At 45.3% G+C, this 15,737-nt stretch overlaps 1 protein-coding gene across 3 annotated transcripts in view; it reads left to right on the plus strand.

The window, feature by feature from the left end:
- Positions 1 to 4,129: 4,129 nt before the first annotated feature.
- Positions 4,130 to 15,737, plus strand: part of phldb2b (pleckstrin homology-like domain, family B, member 2b) — a 65,289-nt gene continuing 53,681 nt past the window's right edge. For 2 of the 3 annotated variants that reach the window (XM_048266350.1, XM_048266351.1), the window contains exons 1-3: positions 4,130 to 4,398; positions 13,515 to 13,568; positions 14,454 to 14,577. In XM_048266350.1, the coding sequence (XP_048122307.1) occupies positions 4,375 to 4,398; positions 13,515 to 13,568; positions 14,454 to 14,577 (202 nt within the window). In that variant the 5' untranslated portion in view covers positions 4,130 to 4,374. The remainder of the gene's footprint in view (positions 4,399 to 13,514; positions 13,569 to 14,453; positions 14,578 to 15,737) is intronic. The other variant, XM_048266352.1, reaches the window with a different exon arrangement.

The following is a 15,737-nucleotide window of genomic DNA, read 5'->3' on the forward strand; positions in this document are numbered from 1 at the left end:
GCTGAGGTGGAGTGTGCCTAAATAGAGTTTAAACATAGTGTTTCCAAAATGGAAAAATAGTCCAAATATTGTCCTTTCACCTATAATAGCCCAGCCATGAGTTTGCTTCATATGGGCTCTTGCTAGACTGTTTCTGTTCTGCACAGAATCGATGTGTGTTGTCCTTGGATTGCTTCTCTGAGTGGCACTCTCCAAAAACCACACTGGTAGTGTTGCACCAATGGCTGTGTTCCCTTGTGCAAGAGACAGACTGCAGAGAGAGAGAGAAAGAGTGTGTGTGTGTGTGTGTGTGTGTGTGAGAGAGAGAGGGAGCGAGAAAGAGAGAGTGTGTGTGTTTGTGTGTGTGAGAGAGAGAGAGAGAAAGAGAGTGTGTTTGTGTGTGTGTGTGTGAGAGAGAGAGAGAGAGGGAGCGAGACAGAGTGAGTGTGTGTGAGAGGGAGAAAGGGAGAGTGTGATTGTGTATGTTTGTATGTGTATGTGTGTATGTGTGTGTGTGTGTGTGTGAGAAAGGGAGAAAGGGCAAGTCCATTCCTTTGGGTTTCGTCACCCTCCATGCTCCTGCAGGGCCCCGATGGTGAAAACTGTAATGTGATGTTGACGCTGTTTCATGGACCAGAGAGGCCGTAAGTTCTATAAGAGGGACACTAATTGCCCTGCAATTCCACATTCCGCTCTGGGCTCGTGGGTTTGGACGCCTGTAGAGGACGGAGTCAGACGCCCCCCTTCCTCAGCTTGTATGTCTTCATCGTTTTTTCCTCCTAGTTTGTTCTTCCTCTGCTACCTTTTTTTTCATGTCTTCTCTTTCTGGCTGCGTCCGAGGATTCCAGTAGGCTCTCCTGGTCTCCAAGGAGAGCTCCGGCTTTATGGGCCAGCGGCGACTGGCCCGGTCACGGCCTGGCCATCTGCACCTCCAGACTCGGGAAATTTTCACTCCACTCCATTCTGTTTGTCCAGTAGATCATGAGCATGGTAAAGGGTAATGAGCTGTCGGCTCTGTGCGTTCTGTCCACAGAAGCGTCATGTCACAGACGGGGACATCTGGTGCCGGGCGGCCATATCTCGCCGGCCCGCAGCGGGCAGAGACGGGAGATGACTGGTAATGGTGTGTTAATGTGTTAGGAGTGCATGAGTGATCCCGGGCGGGGAAGGGACCGGTCCTGCGTAACGCTGGTTAGGTAAACATATGAGAAATGGATGCAATGACTAGACGTGATTTCGATGTTTGTTGACTCTAACTCCCCGTTTGGTCAGTGAAGTTAGGGTCTTTCGGATGGAGACATTGAGGAGGCAAAGTGCAAGTTGATTGGCCGACATCAGACATTCAATGTGTCTGTGACGGTGGTAAACAGTCTTGTGTGTCCACTTGATGAATGACGATGATGAATGTATGGAATTGCGAGTAACTCCTTTAATTTATGTCTCCACCTGTTGCATCACTTCCTCTGCCCTCACTTATTTGCTCTCTCCCTGTTCACCAACTTTTGGGGAAATTAGCTTATTAACCATTTACCCCAGAGTTCGATAATACGATTTATATCTTTCTTTTCTCAGGATGTGCAATTTTCCAGTCTGACACTGTTAGCCTAGCTTAATGATAATAATTCACTGGTAGTGGGTTACACTATAGCTAGCCTATAACTCTGAGGTAGATGGGGAAATTAACTAATTTTCCACAAAGTTGGCTGGTTCCTTTAATCCCCCAGCTTCCAGAACAATCCGTCATTGACTTCACTATTGAAGGGTATGGCCTGTGGTTCTGCAGCACACTGAAACGGTGATCACTGTTAAGGTTATTATCTACAGTTATGAAAATAAAGTTTTGTAGGCTATGTCACAGGAACCCCAGGAATCATCACCTCAGTTCATTGACAACAACATATGAACCTATCATGATCTTCCTTATAGGCGTATGTTTATTTACACAGATTATATGTAAACGTTTCAGCAAACATGCATTTCGAGTACTTTTTCTTACAATATTTCCACTCACATTTTATATCTCTTTATGGCTTAACAATAATGTTCAGTGTCCCGCCGGCGGGACGGTTACCCCCTCCCCCACCTCCCCCAACATTCTCAATCAATTGTATGCACCATATTGCTATGTAGCATAGTAATGTTATACACCATTTCAAAGCCTTGACTCTTGGGAATCCAAAAATGACAACTTTTTTCATGTACAATCTGTATAGTGCTTTATATTCTCAGATGAATTTTATTATGTCTCAATTAAATTTGATCCAAAATGCCCCTCTCCCCCTCCTCCGCTTTTGGTGCTACCCTGACTTCTGGCTGCAGTGTAGCTGCAGCACAATAAGTAAATGCAACATATTGGGTACTGAAATATTCACAAGAATCCATAGAAATTGAATCTTCATGTTGTATTATCCAATATTAGTTGTACAGATGTATAGTCTATCTTATACACACTCATTGAACCAACAAAGTAAATGCAAAAATAAAGACTTTTTTGTAATTATTCCATATTTTGTGTAGTCAGTCTATATCAGAACACCTGACATACAATCTAAATACTCCACAAGAAATCTCAAAGTGTTACCTTTCATTTGAGACAAGGATTATGCTTCTACACAAAGGGGTTCATGTGCAGTAAGCATTTGATTGTCAGTATGCATTTTGGATAACAAAAAGTCCTATGGGGAGTATCCATAGGCATTTTACAAAACGCATGGGCATACCTTGGCAAATAATAGTCTAAAGCACTCATATTTTCATTCTATATTGATCTACTTTTGCACACAGCTTCACAAGACCTGGTGCTAGGGCTCAGTTGTGTTCTAAGGGATATTAAGTGACATAGAGGGCTGAAATGTGGTCAGTTCAGAGATGCCTCTGTAACTCTTTGTCAGTACATCACACAGTTATTTTGACTGTTTCCTACGAAAACTACAGGTTCTCAACTTTCTATAGAGGTCCAGCATTTGATGGTTGACCCCAAAAGAGGTGGGAACAATGCCCTTGTAGGCACAGTGCAATTTCAGGCAAAAACTTTTTACTGAGATCAATGTGGTGGGGTCATGGCCAAAAATAAATGAGAAAAATATGTGACTGATCCGTCTACGTTACGCATGCGTTTGTTGTGTAATGTCCCGAAAAAGTGTTCTGCAAGTTCTTTTTCAATTTTCCCACAGTGTCATTCGCTCTTGGTTTGGAGACCAGACCACACACATTCATTCTGCACAATACGCCAATCCAGTGGAACAGTATCTGCTCAAACTCTTGGTTAGACTAGTTTTCTTTTACTTGAATTGCAGTCAAAGTCTATGGCAGGTCACCAACCATTCTGGTGGGCCGTTACAGGGCAAAAGAGAGAGTGTGGGTAGACCTACTGTTTGATCTGCACTTATCCAGGCCAGCAAGTCCTGACACTGCGTCATAGCCGCCATTATGGAGTAAAGCCTTCTGGGTAATTGTTTTGAGAGGAAAGGGACACAACTCTCACTCAGCACTAATGTTGTAAAAAAATACCTTTTTCCTCCCATGGTGATCAACAATCAAAGAAAAACATCTGATGTCACTCTAATGTTTCCTGTGAGCCCCTCCTGTTCCGAATGATTTTTGTCTGTATTGCTTTGGGTCCACGAACCAAGTTAATGTTTAAATTTAATTTGAAAAGTTTTAAATCCTCTCAAGATCTGAAAACAAATGTTGATCCTTATACAAGTGAAATAAACTATATTCACAGCGCCTATAGCCGTTGTATTGCCTATGTTTTCAAAAAGGATCAGTAGGCCTACAGTGACAGCCAGTGGTTCCAGTGCTGCTGGGAAACACCCTATAGTGACAATTGCGGTTCAAGATGGGAGTGCATTTCTCTTAAGTCTCCAGCACCGGTGTTTGTCCCGAGGGGAAGCAAGCGTGTATAATCAACAATGGATAGTCCACCACCTCAACCAGCCCTTAATGAATCAACTGAAATCACATGCGCCCATTCACGATCGTTTCTAAACACTTACTTACTGAAAAGGAGAAGAATTAACCACAGTGTCAATGTTGTTAACACCTCAGCATTGCCTTAATTTCATTTTTGCCTGTCTGTCAGCGCCGTTTGGATTCACTCTCCGCACTCACTGCGCAGGCGGCAAGTCGTTCCCAACTCCCTTTCCAGCTGTTGCGCATTCTTCACTGCAGATCACCGCTGGTGCTGGGACAGGGCAGCGCCTCTGGTCCTCAAGAGGTGGGAAGAGTTGATGAATCTGTGCAGTAATTTGCATTTTTACTGGGATTGAGATAAATTCATAATAACAAGTACGATAGGACGTATCAACGTTGGGATATTTCAAGAGTTTCAAGACTGAAGTTCGGAAACTACACTGAATACCTTGGAAAGTGGTTCTGACGTTGTATGTGAACATGACAGACTTCTTATCAGTAATGGTAAGAAATAATACCTTTAACGAACCTGCAGCTTGTGAATGTGAATACCTGTGCTTATTTGTTTACAAGATGTTAAAAGATGTTTTCTTTAGATGAAAACGATGTGGTTTTCATGTTACGTGAGCTCGTTTCGTGGAAACAAATAGTGGGTCACATCCGAATTTGTTTTCTTAGTTTTTGTTGTTGTCGTTTTAATGAGTATCGACTTAAGAAACATTATCCCTTATTCAATAAGCGTACGGGCTTTCTTAGAAGAAACAGAGACTGCATTGTTTATATTATTGGAAACGCCGCATGCCAATATAGTCCAGACCAAGTCCTACCTGCAAGCTCGTGCACGACTAAAGCTGTTGTGTTGTGTCTATTGGGCAAGTCACGTGCACTGAAGTGCAGTCGGCCAGGATGGGTGACTTATCTCATCAGATGGAGAGAAAGGGTAGCCTACTTTTGGGAAATATCTAGGAAGCCTACTTTTGGGCATATCTGGGAGACAAATAACATAACGTTTTTAGTTTTACATAGCAGTTCTTTATTGTCAGCAATTCTGCAACAGGTGCAAGAAAGTTGATAGTTGATATTATTCTTCATCCTCTGTTTTGTAACTTTGTGATATTTAGGAGTTTGAATGGATTTCCAAAGTAGTAAATGACCTGATATGTTGCTTGACTTGATCATTACTTTATTACAAAAAGGTGCAATAAAGTCAAGTCAAAGAGATAAGCATATGCATATACGCCAAAAGGAACATAAACACTAAATACTGCAGGAACACGCACTGTGCACATGAGAAGGTGCTCCAGTGATAATCTAGTTCCCATGTGTAACATTTGGTTTTCCTTCTCCCTGCTTTTAAATGATGCCATAAAATATGTGCATATGGTATTCTGGTCTTCATGGCTTACCTAATCAAATGTACATTTTATATTATGCAATATATGCTACATTTGCACAACTGTTAAAACAGTCCACATCCTCTAAATTGTTTACATTGGACTGGAGATCTAGGGTTTCAAAAATCATACAGAACAATTGCAGGTGCGAGCACAAAAATAAAACAGTGGCCATTATGGAAAAATGCACCACTGGACAACAAGCTCTATACTGGGTCAAGACAATGTTGAACAACTCATAACCACTCTTTGTTTGGAACAGAGGGTTTTAAACTGGCTTTGGTGGGCGAAAGTTGCCTCCCAGGCCCCAAACGGTGAACAGAAAGGGGTTTGTCTTCACTAAAGGTCCTGAGCTGGCTGAGAAAAAGTGTGTGTGTCTCTGGGAGGGACGGGGGCAGGGACGGGGGCAGGGTCACCCCTCATACATGTGCGGCATGCAGAAAGGGATCCCATGTTAACCAGGGCGCCGTGACAACAATAAGGTCATTGTCACATGTGACAGGCTGGTCTGGCACAGTGATTGGGGAGATTGTGGTGGTGGTGGTGTGTGTGTGTGTGTGTGTGTGTGTGTGTGTGTGTGGGGGGGGGGGAGTTGGTGCAGAGAGATAGCATCACACTGTGTAGGGTGGATTCATCAGTGGGGGATCCTCTGGGCCTAGACGAGGGTCCTGTCAGGGCATTGTAATTCACACTACACAGGCAATAAACTCAAAGCAAATTCAAAGTAGATGCAAGTTTCACTAAGGGCCTGTGACAACTGTGGTTAATGTTATTTAGATATGAAACATAACTTCATAAATTATCATGAGCAGTTAATGTACATAATTATATAAAATTATACCTATCTAGTACATTTTCTTGGTCTTTTTGTAGGTTATTGTAGGTTATTGTCAGGTTGTTTTAAGCAAGAAGAATCAAAAGACATGAAGTAAAGTGATATTAATGATAACTGAGTCACAATGATATTAGTGATAACTGAGTCGTCACAGTGATATTAGTGATAACTGAGTCGCAGTGATATAAGGGATAACTGAGTCATCACAGTGATATTAGTGATAACTGAGTCGTGATAACTGAGTCGCAGCGATATTAGTGATAACTGAGTCATCACAGTGATCCCCACTCTTAATTGTCTGCTCTGGTTTTGGCACCTTTTGAAGACACCTAGAAGTGTCACTACAGTCGTCTGTAGTTGGGGAATGATGGGGGTCTAATCAAGAATGCAGTGTTTCAACAGCTGTCCCTTTGATCGCTCCATCTGCCTCACAGCTGGGGTCGTTTCCTTTGGAAGGCCCTCCGCGTGCAACTGTCTGTAGACATGGCAGCGAGGTTGCATTAGATGTGGCATGACTGTCAATAACCCTAAAAAGGTTGTATAAGCCCCGAGTAGCACATGGTAGAGTGAGTGGAGTGTTTTTGTTGTCTTGTTCCAATAAAGAACCTAATTAGACACAGCGACAGAACTGGGACACATTTGTGTTTACATCTGCATTTATGAGGGTTTTTTTTTAATGATTTACGCACTCTATTACAAACCTTAACACAGGCATCGGATGAGGCTGCAGACGTGCAGACATGTCTGACTCGCTGGGTTTTTCCCCATTGAGAGATTCTTAGATTCTTAATTGTTCAAGTTTACTTGCCAGAGCAGAATGAGAGAAAAAGAGAAAGAGAGAAAAAAATAGAAAGATGGAAAGAGACAGACAGAGAGAGAGAAAGAGAGAGAGAGAGAGAGAGAGAGAGAGAAAGAGAGAGAGAGATTGAGAGAGAGAGAGAAATGGAGAGAGGGGGGGGGTGAAAAGAGGATAATATCATCTGCGGGCTGCCCTAAGTCATATAATGGGCCCAGAGGACCTCCATGACTCCTGTAAGGAACCAGATCCGTCCCCGGAGGCTGAAAGACATCGAGCACTGAGGTCAGGAATGTGGCTCACAGCAGCCTTCGTATCCCACGGCGACATACCTGAGTGCATCTCAAAAGGCAGAGCTGATGCCAAGGCTTGCTGGGGCACGTCCCCTTCACCTAGGGAGAGGGCCAGGTCAGGCTAACGGGGGTGGAAGGTGGTGTTTGGAGGTAGCTGTGTGTGTGTGTGTGGGGGGGGTGTACACATGCCTGAATTTCAACCTGAACTTCTGAGGAGCCATTGACCCACTTTCTTCTTCCCATAATTGCAGTGGTCCTGTAGACAACGTGACACTCACACTCAAGTCAAAACCTTTTTAAATTCAAGCAGTTGTTTACATATACGTTTCTAACAACGGACCACGCCATGAAGATGTTTTAGGGGAAATGTCTGTTTGTTCAGAGCGTTGTAATCAGATGTGGTGTGGTAGTGTGACAACAGGAGGTTAATCTCGCTGATTAAAGTGAAGGGGCTGACGCGAGAGTGCTGTGCAACAGGACACAAGGGTGTTTGGAAAACAGCGATTTCACAGACAGGAAGCTGCTTTTGAATCCAAGGAAATGGCTGGACTGAAGACTGAGAGACATGGGAGGGTGTGTGTGTGTGTGTGTGTGTGTCTGGTGGGAGTGTGTGTGGTGGGAGTGGGAGTGTGTGTGTGTGTGTGTGTGTGTGTGTCAGGCATGGAAGGCAAGGGTTGCCTGTGAGCTGTCTCTTCCTGTCCACACCAGCCAATAAGCTCACAGGTCAGCATGTGAAGAAGACGACAGCAGGGCATGTGATTGTGAACTGCGTCCTGAGACCCTAGTCAGCTCTGGCCACTGTGCTGAGATGCGCTCCGTCTGCACAGCTCACTGATTGGCTTTCCCAGGTGACCAGATGTGGCGGGAGATCTGACCGCATGTGTCATTCATCCGCTGATCTCTCCATCTCCAGTCAGCTCAGGGCCTTGGCACAGAGCCGGCGCCCAACTGACCCACTCCTTTAACGCTCTCTCGTTCTCCACTGACCGTCCTCTATCTCACTCCTTTAACGCTCTCTCATTCTCCACTGACCTCTATCTCACTCCTTTAATGCTCTCTCGTTCTCCAGTGACTGTCCTCTGTTAGCCCGCTGCTCTATTTTCCAACACAGTCCTACATTTGTTCCCATGGTCTCACCTCTGGTTTGGCACCTTTTTAACAAAAATGCTGACAGCAGTTTGTCTGGTGAATGTGCAATAAACACTTGGTCACTAATCAGAAAAGTTTCTTGCTAAAATGGCTCCTGTGTGTTTCTTTGTATCTTTGAGTTAAAGAGTAAACATGTTTTATCTAAAACTAGCAAGCTTCTCTAACTGCAAGAATCACCTCACCAACAGCACAACTGGCATGAATGGAAGCTAAGTAGCTAGAAATGTGCTAACTGAATGTTGTGAGGCTTTTGGAAGCTATGAATGGAAGCTAAGTAGCTAGAAATGTGCTAACTGAATGTTGTGAGGCAAAAGCTGCTTTTACACGCTCTCTCCTTCTGTATATAGTGTGGATCAGAGCCATAGAAAATGTTTTATCTACCGCTCTGGTGTGGATGAGATCATCTCCATGGATGAAAATATGGTGGGAGAATTATTTTTTTTCTCAACCTCAAATCCTGAGTACTTACTGGGAAGAGTTTTTTTCTTTAGCCATGGCCATACTGTGACCAATATGCCTCTTTGTATTTAAATGACTCTAACTTTGACATTCCAGCTGGGCCTGCTGTCAGGCCAAGAGATATGGTCCTTCCTGGTGGACTACTAGCTTCCTGCTTGGACTCGCACAGAGTCAATATATCCTGATATGAGCTAAAGAGAACAGGTTTCCTGACATTACCACACTGTTCTGTGAGTTTTTGGGAAGTTGTGTTTTCTTCCTGGCCTGAGTAGTCCTAAGCTTCTCTGATAAAGGATCCAGTAAAGTTTTAGGTGATGACAAATGGCTTTTCAAAAAAAAAAAAAAGAAAGGAAGTTATAGTACTTCATCCACAATCACATTTGTGCATTTAATGTTTTAATAAACATAGTTTTATTTCATTCAGTTCTATTCAACTCTACTGCTTAGCTAAAGAGGTATTCAGTGACGCTGTTGGACAGCAGAAAGCCATGTCATGGCTGTGATTTACGAGAGGGGAAAGTCATGTTGGATCTTCAGCCCAAGGCCACAACTCACACAGATGTAACCGTATGGTTGCCCAGCGTTCGCCTCCCCTTGCCATGGTAACCACTGGCTACGGAGCGGAGCGGTCCAACCAAAGAAGGGGCCGTCCATCCTCGCCACCCCTCGGCTGGCATGACATGCCAAACACTGGCTCGTGGGAAACTTCAGGCCCATTCCGGAACATTCTTCCCCAGTCCTCCCACCTTCTGATTCCTTTCTTTTTTTCTCTCTCTTTCCTCTTCTCTCCTCCTTTATTCTACGTTTTGGAACACTTTCACACACTCGCACGCTGGCATTCCACCCCATATCAGCTCAGATGTTGTGGGGAGTGGGCGTTTCTGCACGGACTGACGTCTGACTAGTCCAGCCCCCCCCCGGTCTCTCTTGTCTGTCTGTGTTTGGAGGCACCACATGGGCTTATAGCGGGTCAGTGAGTCATTTGAAAGTCATTTAACGCAATTATGCATTCCCTATTTAGATGGGATGAGACACCAGTTAATGGTGTGGATCTGACTGGTCACGGCTTGTGTTTGTGCTAATCTGCCTGGAGGGAATAGTGATTGAGGGAGACGCTATCAGCCACCTGCCTGTCACACATGAACACAACTCTCCCACACAGAACCCTAGCAGCTGTGCACACGTGTGTTTGTGTGTGTGTGTGTGTGCGTGTTTATGTGCGCCTATGGGTCAGTGTATATGCATATTTGTCTCTGTGTGAGTGTCTATACATGAGTGCGTGCGTGTGTGTGTGTGTGTGTGTGCGTGTGCGTGCGTGCTTGGGTGTTTATATATATGTGTGTGTGTGTGCGTGCGTGCTTGGGTGTTTATATATGTGTGTGTGTGTGTGCTTGTGTGGGTGGGTGTCTATATATGTGTGTGTGTGTGCATGTGTGGGTGGGTGTCTATATATGTGTGTGTGTGTGTGCTTGTGTGGGTAAGTAAAGTAAAGTATAGTATAGTAGAGTAAAGTAAAGTAAAGTAGAGTAAAGTAAAGTAGAGTAAAGTAAAGTATGGGTGTGTGTAAAGTAAAGTATACTTTATTGTCCCCAAGGACATGTGTCTTGGGCTTCACGATCACTGCATCACACATACACAGCTCATACATAGGCAATTAAAAAACAACATACAGCTCCACACCACCACAGTTACAAAAAAAAGTTGGCAGTTGGGATAAAGGAGTTTTTGTATTTATTTAATCTGCAGTTTAGTACTCTAAAGCGTCTACCTGAGGGTAGGAGGGCAAACTCCTCGTACAGGATGTGTGTGGGGTCTTCTACAATTTTCAGTGCCTCCCTGAGGACTGACTTTTCATAGAGTGCCTGCATGTAGCCCTGGTCTGGATGACCTACAATCTTCAGGGCAGTTTTGCTGCTCTGGGGTCAAAGGTCATTTCCTCCGTCTTCTTTACATTCACAGCTAGATGGTGAGCATCACACCATCTACAAACTGCTTGATTTCTGAATGCTAAGACATTCAGTGCAGCCGTGGCCCACTGGTCAGCACTCTGGACTAGGGGCAGCCGTGGCCCACTGGTCAGCACTCTGGACTAGGGGCAGCCATGGCCCACTGGTCAGCACTCTGGACTAGGGGCAGCCGTGGCCCACTGGTTAGCACTCTGGACTAGCCGTGGCCCACTGGTCAGCACTCTGGACTAGGGGCAGCCCACTGGTCAGCACTCTGGACTAGGGGCAGCCGCGGCCCACTGGTCAGCACTCTGGACTTGTAACCGGAGGGTTGCCGGTTCGAGCCCCGACCAGTGGGGCGCGGCTGAAGTGCCCTTGAGAAAGGCACCGAACCCCTCACTGCTCCCCGAGCGCCGCCGTTGTAGCAGGCAGCTCACTGCGCCGGGATTAGTGTGTGCTTCACCTCACTGTGTGTTCACTGTGTGCTGTGTGTGTTTCACTAATTCACCGATTGGGTTAAATGCAGAGACCAAATTTCCCTCACGGGATCAAAAAAGTATATATACTTATATACTTACTAAGATGCTGTGTCTTGATCCCTATATAATAGGCTCAAGATGGCAGTGTCATCTGAAAATGTAACAATGTAGTTGTGTGGGTGTTTACTCACACAATCATTTGTGTAGATGGTAAAGAGGACTGGTGAACTCACACACCCCTGGGGGGCCCCTGTGCTTATAGGCTTTAGTTGTGAGACTTCTTTATTGACTCTTACATACTGCATCCTATTTGTTAAGAATGAGTAGTACCATTTAATAATGAAGGGGCTGACACCCATTTCCTTCAGAGTTTCTAGCAGTAAAAAGGGCTGTATTGTATGTAACGCTGAACTAAAATCGCTAAAAAGAAGACGTACATAGGCCTTTGTGTCCTCAAGATGTTTAAGGACCAGGTGGGTGATGCTGCTTATAGCATCACCTGTGCCTCTGTGGCATTTGTAGGCAAACTGCCAGGGGTCGAGTTTTTGGCCTACCTGAGTTTTTAAAAGACAAACCATATATTTCTCAAAACATTTCATGACTATTGAAGTAAAAGCTATCAGTCTAAAATCATTATTTTCTGCAGGACAGGGCTTCTTAGGCACTGGGGTGATGGCTGTTTTTTTCCAGAGGGCTGGAAAAGTATGGGAGTCTAATGACCACTGGAAAATAGGACACCAGGCTGGGACAAGCTCCTCCGCACACGTTTTTAAGAGGCGGGCAGAGATCCCATCTGGCCCCATAGCCTTCCTTATGCAAACCTGCTGGAATAGTGACTGTACCTTCAACCAGTCTACCTATAGGTGCCTATATATTTGTGCATGTGTGTGTGTGTGTGTGTACAGTATGTGCTTGTGCGTGTGAGAGAGAGTTTGTGTGGGTGTCTATATATGTGTGTGCATGTGTGTGTGTGTGTGTACAGTATGTGCTTGTGTGTGTGAGAGAGAGTTTGTGTGGGTGTCTATATATGTGTGTGCATGTGTGTGTGTGTGTGTACAGTATGTGCTTGTGTGTGTGAGAGAGAGTTTGTGTAGGTCTATATATGTGTGTGCATGTGTGTGTGCTTGTGTGGGTGTCTATATGTGTGTGTGTGTGTGTGTGTGTCTCCAACCCCAAATCAGAAAAAGTTGGGACGTTGTATAAAATGCACATTTTGTGTACAAATATACAAATCTCGTAAACTCATATTCAGCTGCAAAAAGGACATAGACAACTTATTATATGTTGAAAATGGAAATGTTGACTAATTCATGGAAAATATATGTTCATTTTGAATTTGATGCCAGCAACATTCGAAAAAAGTTGGGACATTGTGTGGGTGTCTATGTGTGCATGTGTGTGTGTGTGTGTGTGTGTGCGGGCGTGTGCCAACAAGGCACCCAACCCCTCACTGCTCCCCGAGCGCCGTTGTAAAGGTACAGAAACAGTGTCGGAGTACCGATCCAGTGAATGAAGTGTTCCCTTAATTTTTTTGAGCAGTATATAAAAACAACACAGGATCTGTACCAAACTAATTTCAAAAGGGCACAATAATGTATTCAAGATAAAATTTGAATGGACAAGTAGGCTATGGACTGGAGTTCATCTCCTTGTATACCCCTGTTGTCTCAATGATAATAACATCTCATTTCAGACTATATTTCAAAGTTTGACGTTCATTTGGATTATTAATATAACATCGTATTTTGTCATTTTTGGCGAAGGCATGCATTCCGTTAGGGATATTGAACATATTTAACATTCTCTAACCATCCTGATTTCGAATTGGTGCAGTTTTCAGCACAAAAACTCATTTTATTCTTTTGCTCTTTTGCATTGCTCTATGCTGTTCTATGGTGCTTTCTGCCTCTTGGTTGCGCACGCATGTTTTCGTGACGTTCCATAGAAATCCATGTATAGTACCCCCCAGTACCCCCTGTAATTCCAACTATGATGTGTGTGTGTGTGTGTGTGTGTGTGTGGTTGGTTGTCTATATGTGTGTGTATGTGTGTGTGTGTGTCTATATATGTGTGCATGTGTATGTGTGTATATGTGTGTGTGTGTGTGTGTGCGTGCGTGCGTGCGTGTGTGTGTGTCTATATATGTGTGCATGTGTGTGTGTGGGGGTGTCTATATATGTGTGCATGTGTGTGTGTGTGTGTGTGTGTGTGTGTAAACATAATCCTGTTTTAGTGGTCATCCATGTTTAAATAGTCCTTTCATCTGCAGGATATAGAGGCAGATCCAGAGGACAGACTCCAGCCGGACCCCTCCAGTCCACAGGTGGGTCCAGCAGTTATCCGCTCCATCCTGACGCTAACGCTCTATGATCACCCAGTTAGCCGCTCCATCCTGACCCTAACGCTCTACGATCACCCAGTTAGCCGCTCCATCCTGACCCATGCCTAACGTTCTACGATCACCCAGTGGTAAAAAGGACAGTGGAGTCTCTGAGGTTTCATAAGAGGTTTCAGAATGAATGTATCCTACAGTACCACATAAAACTAGCTGATTCAGAACAACTCTTCAGCAAGGTTAGGTAATAGGTTGATCAGTTAATTAGTGGAAAGACCAGTGTTAAAAGCTGAGGTAGAACAAATTAATAGGGGGCAGCCGTGGCCTACTGGTTAGGGCTTCGGACTTGTAGCCAGAGGGTTGCCGGTTCAAACCCCGACCAGTAGGTATGGCTGAAGTGCCCTTGAGCAAGGCACCTAACCCCTCACTGCTTCCTGAGCGCCGCTGTTGATGCAGGCAGCTCACTGCGCTGGGATTAGTGTGTGCTTCACCTCACTGTGTGTTCACTGTGTGCTGAGTGTGTTTCACTAATTCACGGATTGGGATAAATGCAGAGACCAAATTTCCCTCACGGGATCAAAAGACTATATATACTTATACTATACTTATACTTTCTCCCATTCTATTTCATTATTATTGACGGTCGTAAGTTTAACTAAAGCTAGTTTAATAAGTAGGCAAAATCAATTTGCTAATTTGACACTATGGGTGAGACCTTAACCACAAACACTGATGAGTCAGCTCAGTATTTCCACATGCCATACGACAGCTAGTTCGATGCTCCAACAAGCCACATGATGCTTGTTGCTAGACTTTGTACTTTGCCTCTCATTTAAATGATGGCCCCCGGATGTGTTTTTTTCCGCTTGTCAGAGTCCTCCGCTGGATTGGATTGACACGGGGAAGAGCCTGAAGGTGCAGACGGCCAGCCCCCACCTGGTCAGCCTGGGCAGTGGCCGTCTCAGCGTGGCCATCACACTGCTGCCACTGAGAGAGGGTACGCCAGCACATCACACACACACACACACACTTTCTCTCTCTCTCTCACACACATACACACACACACACACACACACACACACACACTCTCTCTCTCTCTCTCTCTCTTTCACACACATACACATACTCACACACACACACACTCAATCTCTCTCTTCAATTTAGTTTTATTTATATAGCAACAGGGAATACTGTTTCTCAAGGTGCTGTACATATCCTAGCTTAAACACACACACACACATACACACACACACACACACACACACACACACACACATAAATGTCCCTCTTCCCATCGTTTGCTGGGCTTAGTTGACCTCATGTCTGATTGAGTACAAACAAGGTGGAGATGGTCAGGATGTGAGTGCTGCTAGTGTTAGTCCTGCTTTGGGCCAGGAGTCAGGGAGAGGAGGAGAGAAGAGGAGAGAGAGAGGGAGAGGAGAGGAGGAGAGAGGGGGAGAGGAGAGGAGAGAAGAGGAGAGAGAGAGGGAGAGGAGAGGAGGAGAGAGGGGGAGAGGAGAGGAGAGGAGAGGAGGAGGAGGAGAGGGGAGAGGAGAGGGGAGAGGAGAGGAGAGGAGAGAGAGAGGGAGAGGAGAGGAGGAGAGAGGGGGAGAGGAGAGGGGAGGGGAGGAGGAGGGAGAGGAGGAGAGGAAAGGAGAGGACAGGGGAGGAGAGAGGGGGAGAGGAGAGGGAGGAGAGGAGAGGAGGAGAGGAAAGGAGAGGACTGGAGGAGAGAGGGGGAGAGGAGAGGGGAGGAGAGAGGGGGAGAGGAGAGGGGAGGGGAGGAGGAGAGCAGAGGAGAGGGGAGAAAAGAGGAAGAGAGAGGAGAGGGGAGAGGAGGAGAGGAGGAGGAGGGAGAGAGGAAGAGAGAGGAGAGGGGAGAGGAGGAGAGAGGGAGAGGAGAGGGAGAGGAGGAGGATGGAGAGGAAGAGAGAGGAGAGGGGAGAGGAGGAGGGGCCGGTGATTTGCACAGAGCTCCAGACAGGGTGGGGTTCCCAAATAAGAGCGAGCAGGACACACTCAACTTCTGACACCCAGGCCTCATCGCATCGTCTTTCTATCCAGGTGCCAGCTCTTGTGTGTGTGTGTGTGTGTGTGTGTGTGTGTGTGTGTGTGTGTGTGTGTGTGTGTGTGTGTGTGTGTGTGTGTGTGTGTGTG

The sequence above is a fragment of the Alosa alosa genome, chromosome 16, assembly GCF_017589495.1.
Source record: "Alosa alosa isolate M-15738 ecotype Scorff River chromosome 16, AALO_Geno_1.1, whole genome shotgun sequence".
In the NCBI taxonomy this organism is placed as follows: Eukaryota; Metazoa; Chordata; class Actinopteri; order Clupeiformes; family Clupeidae; genus Alosa; species Alosa alosa.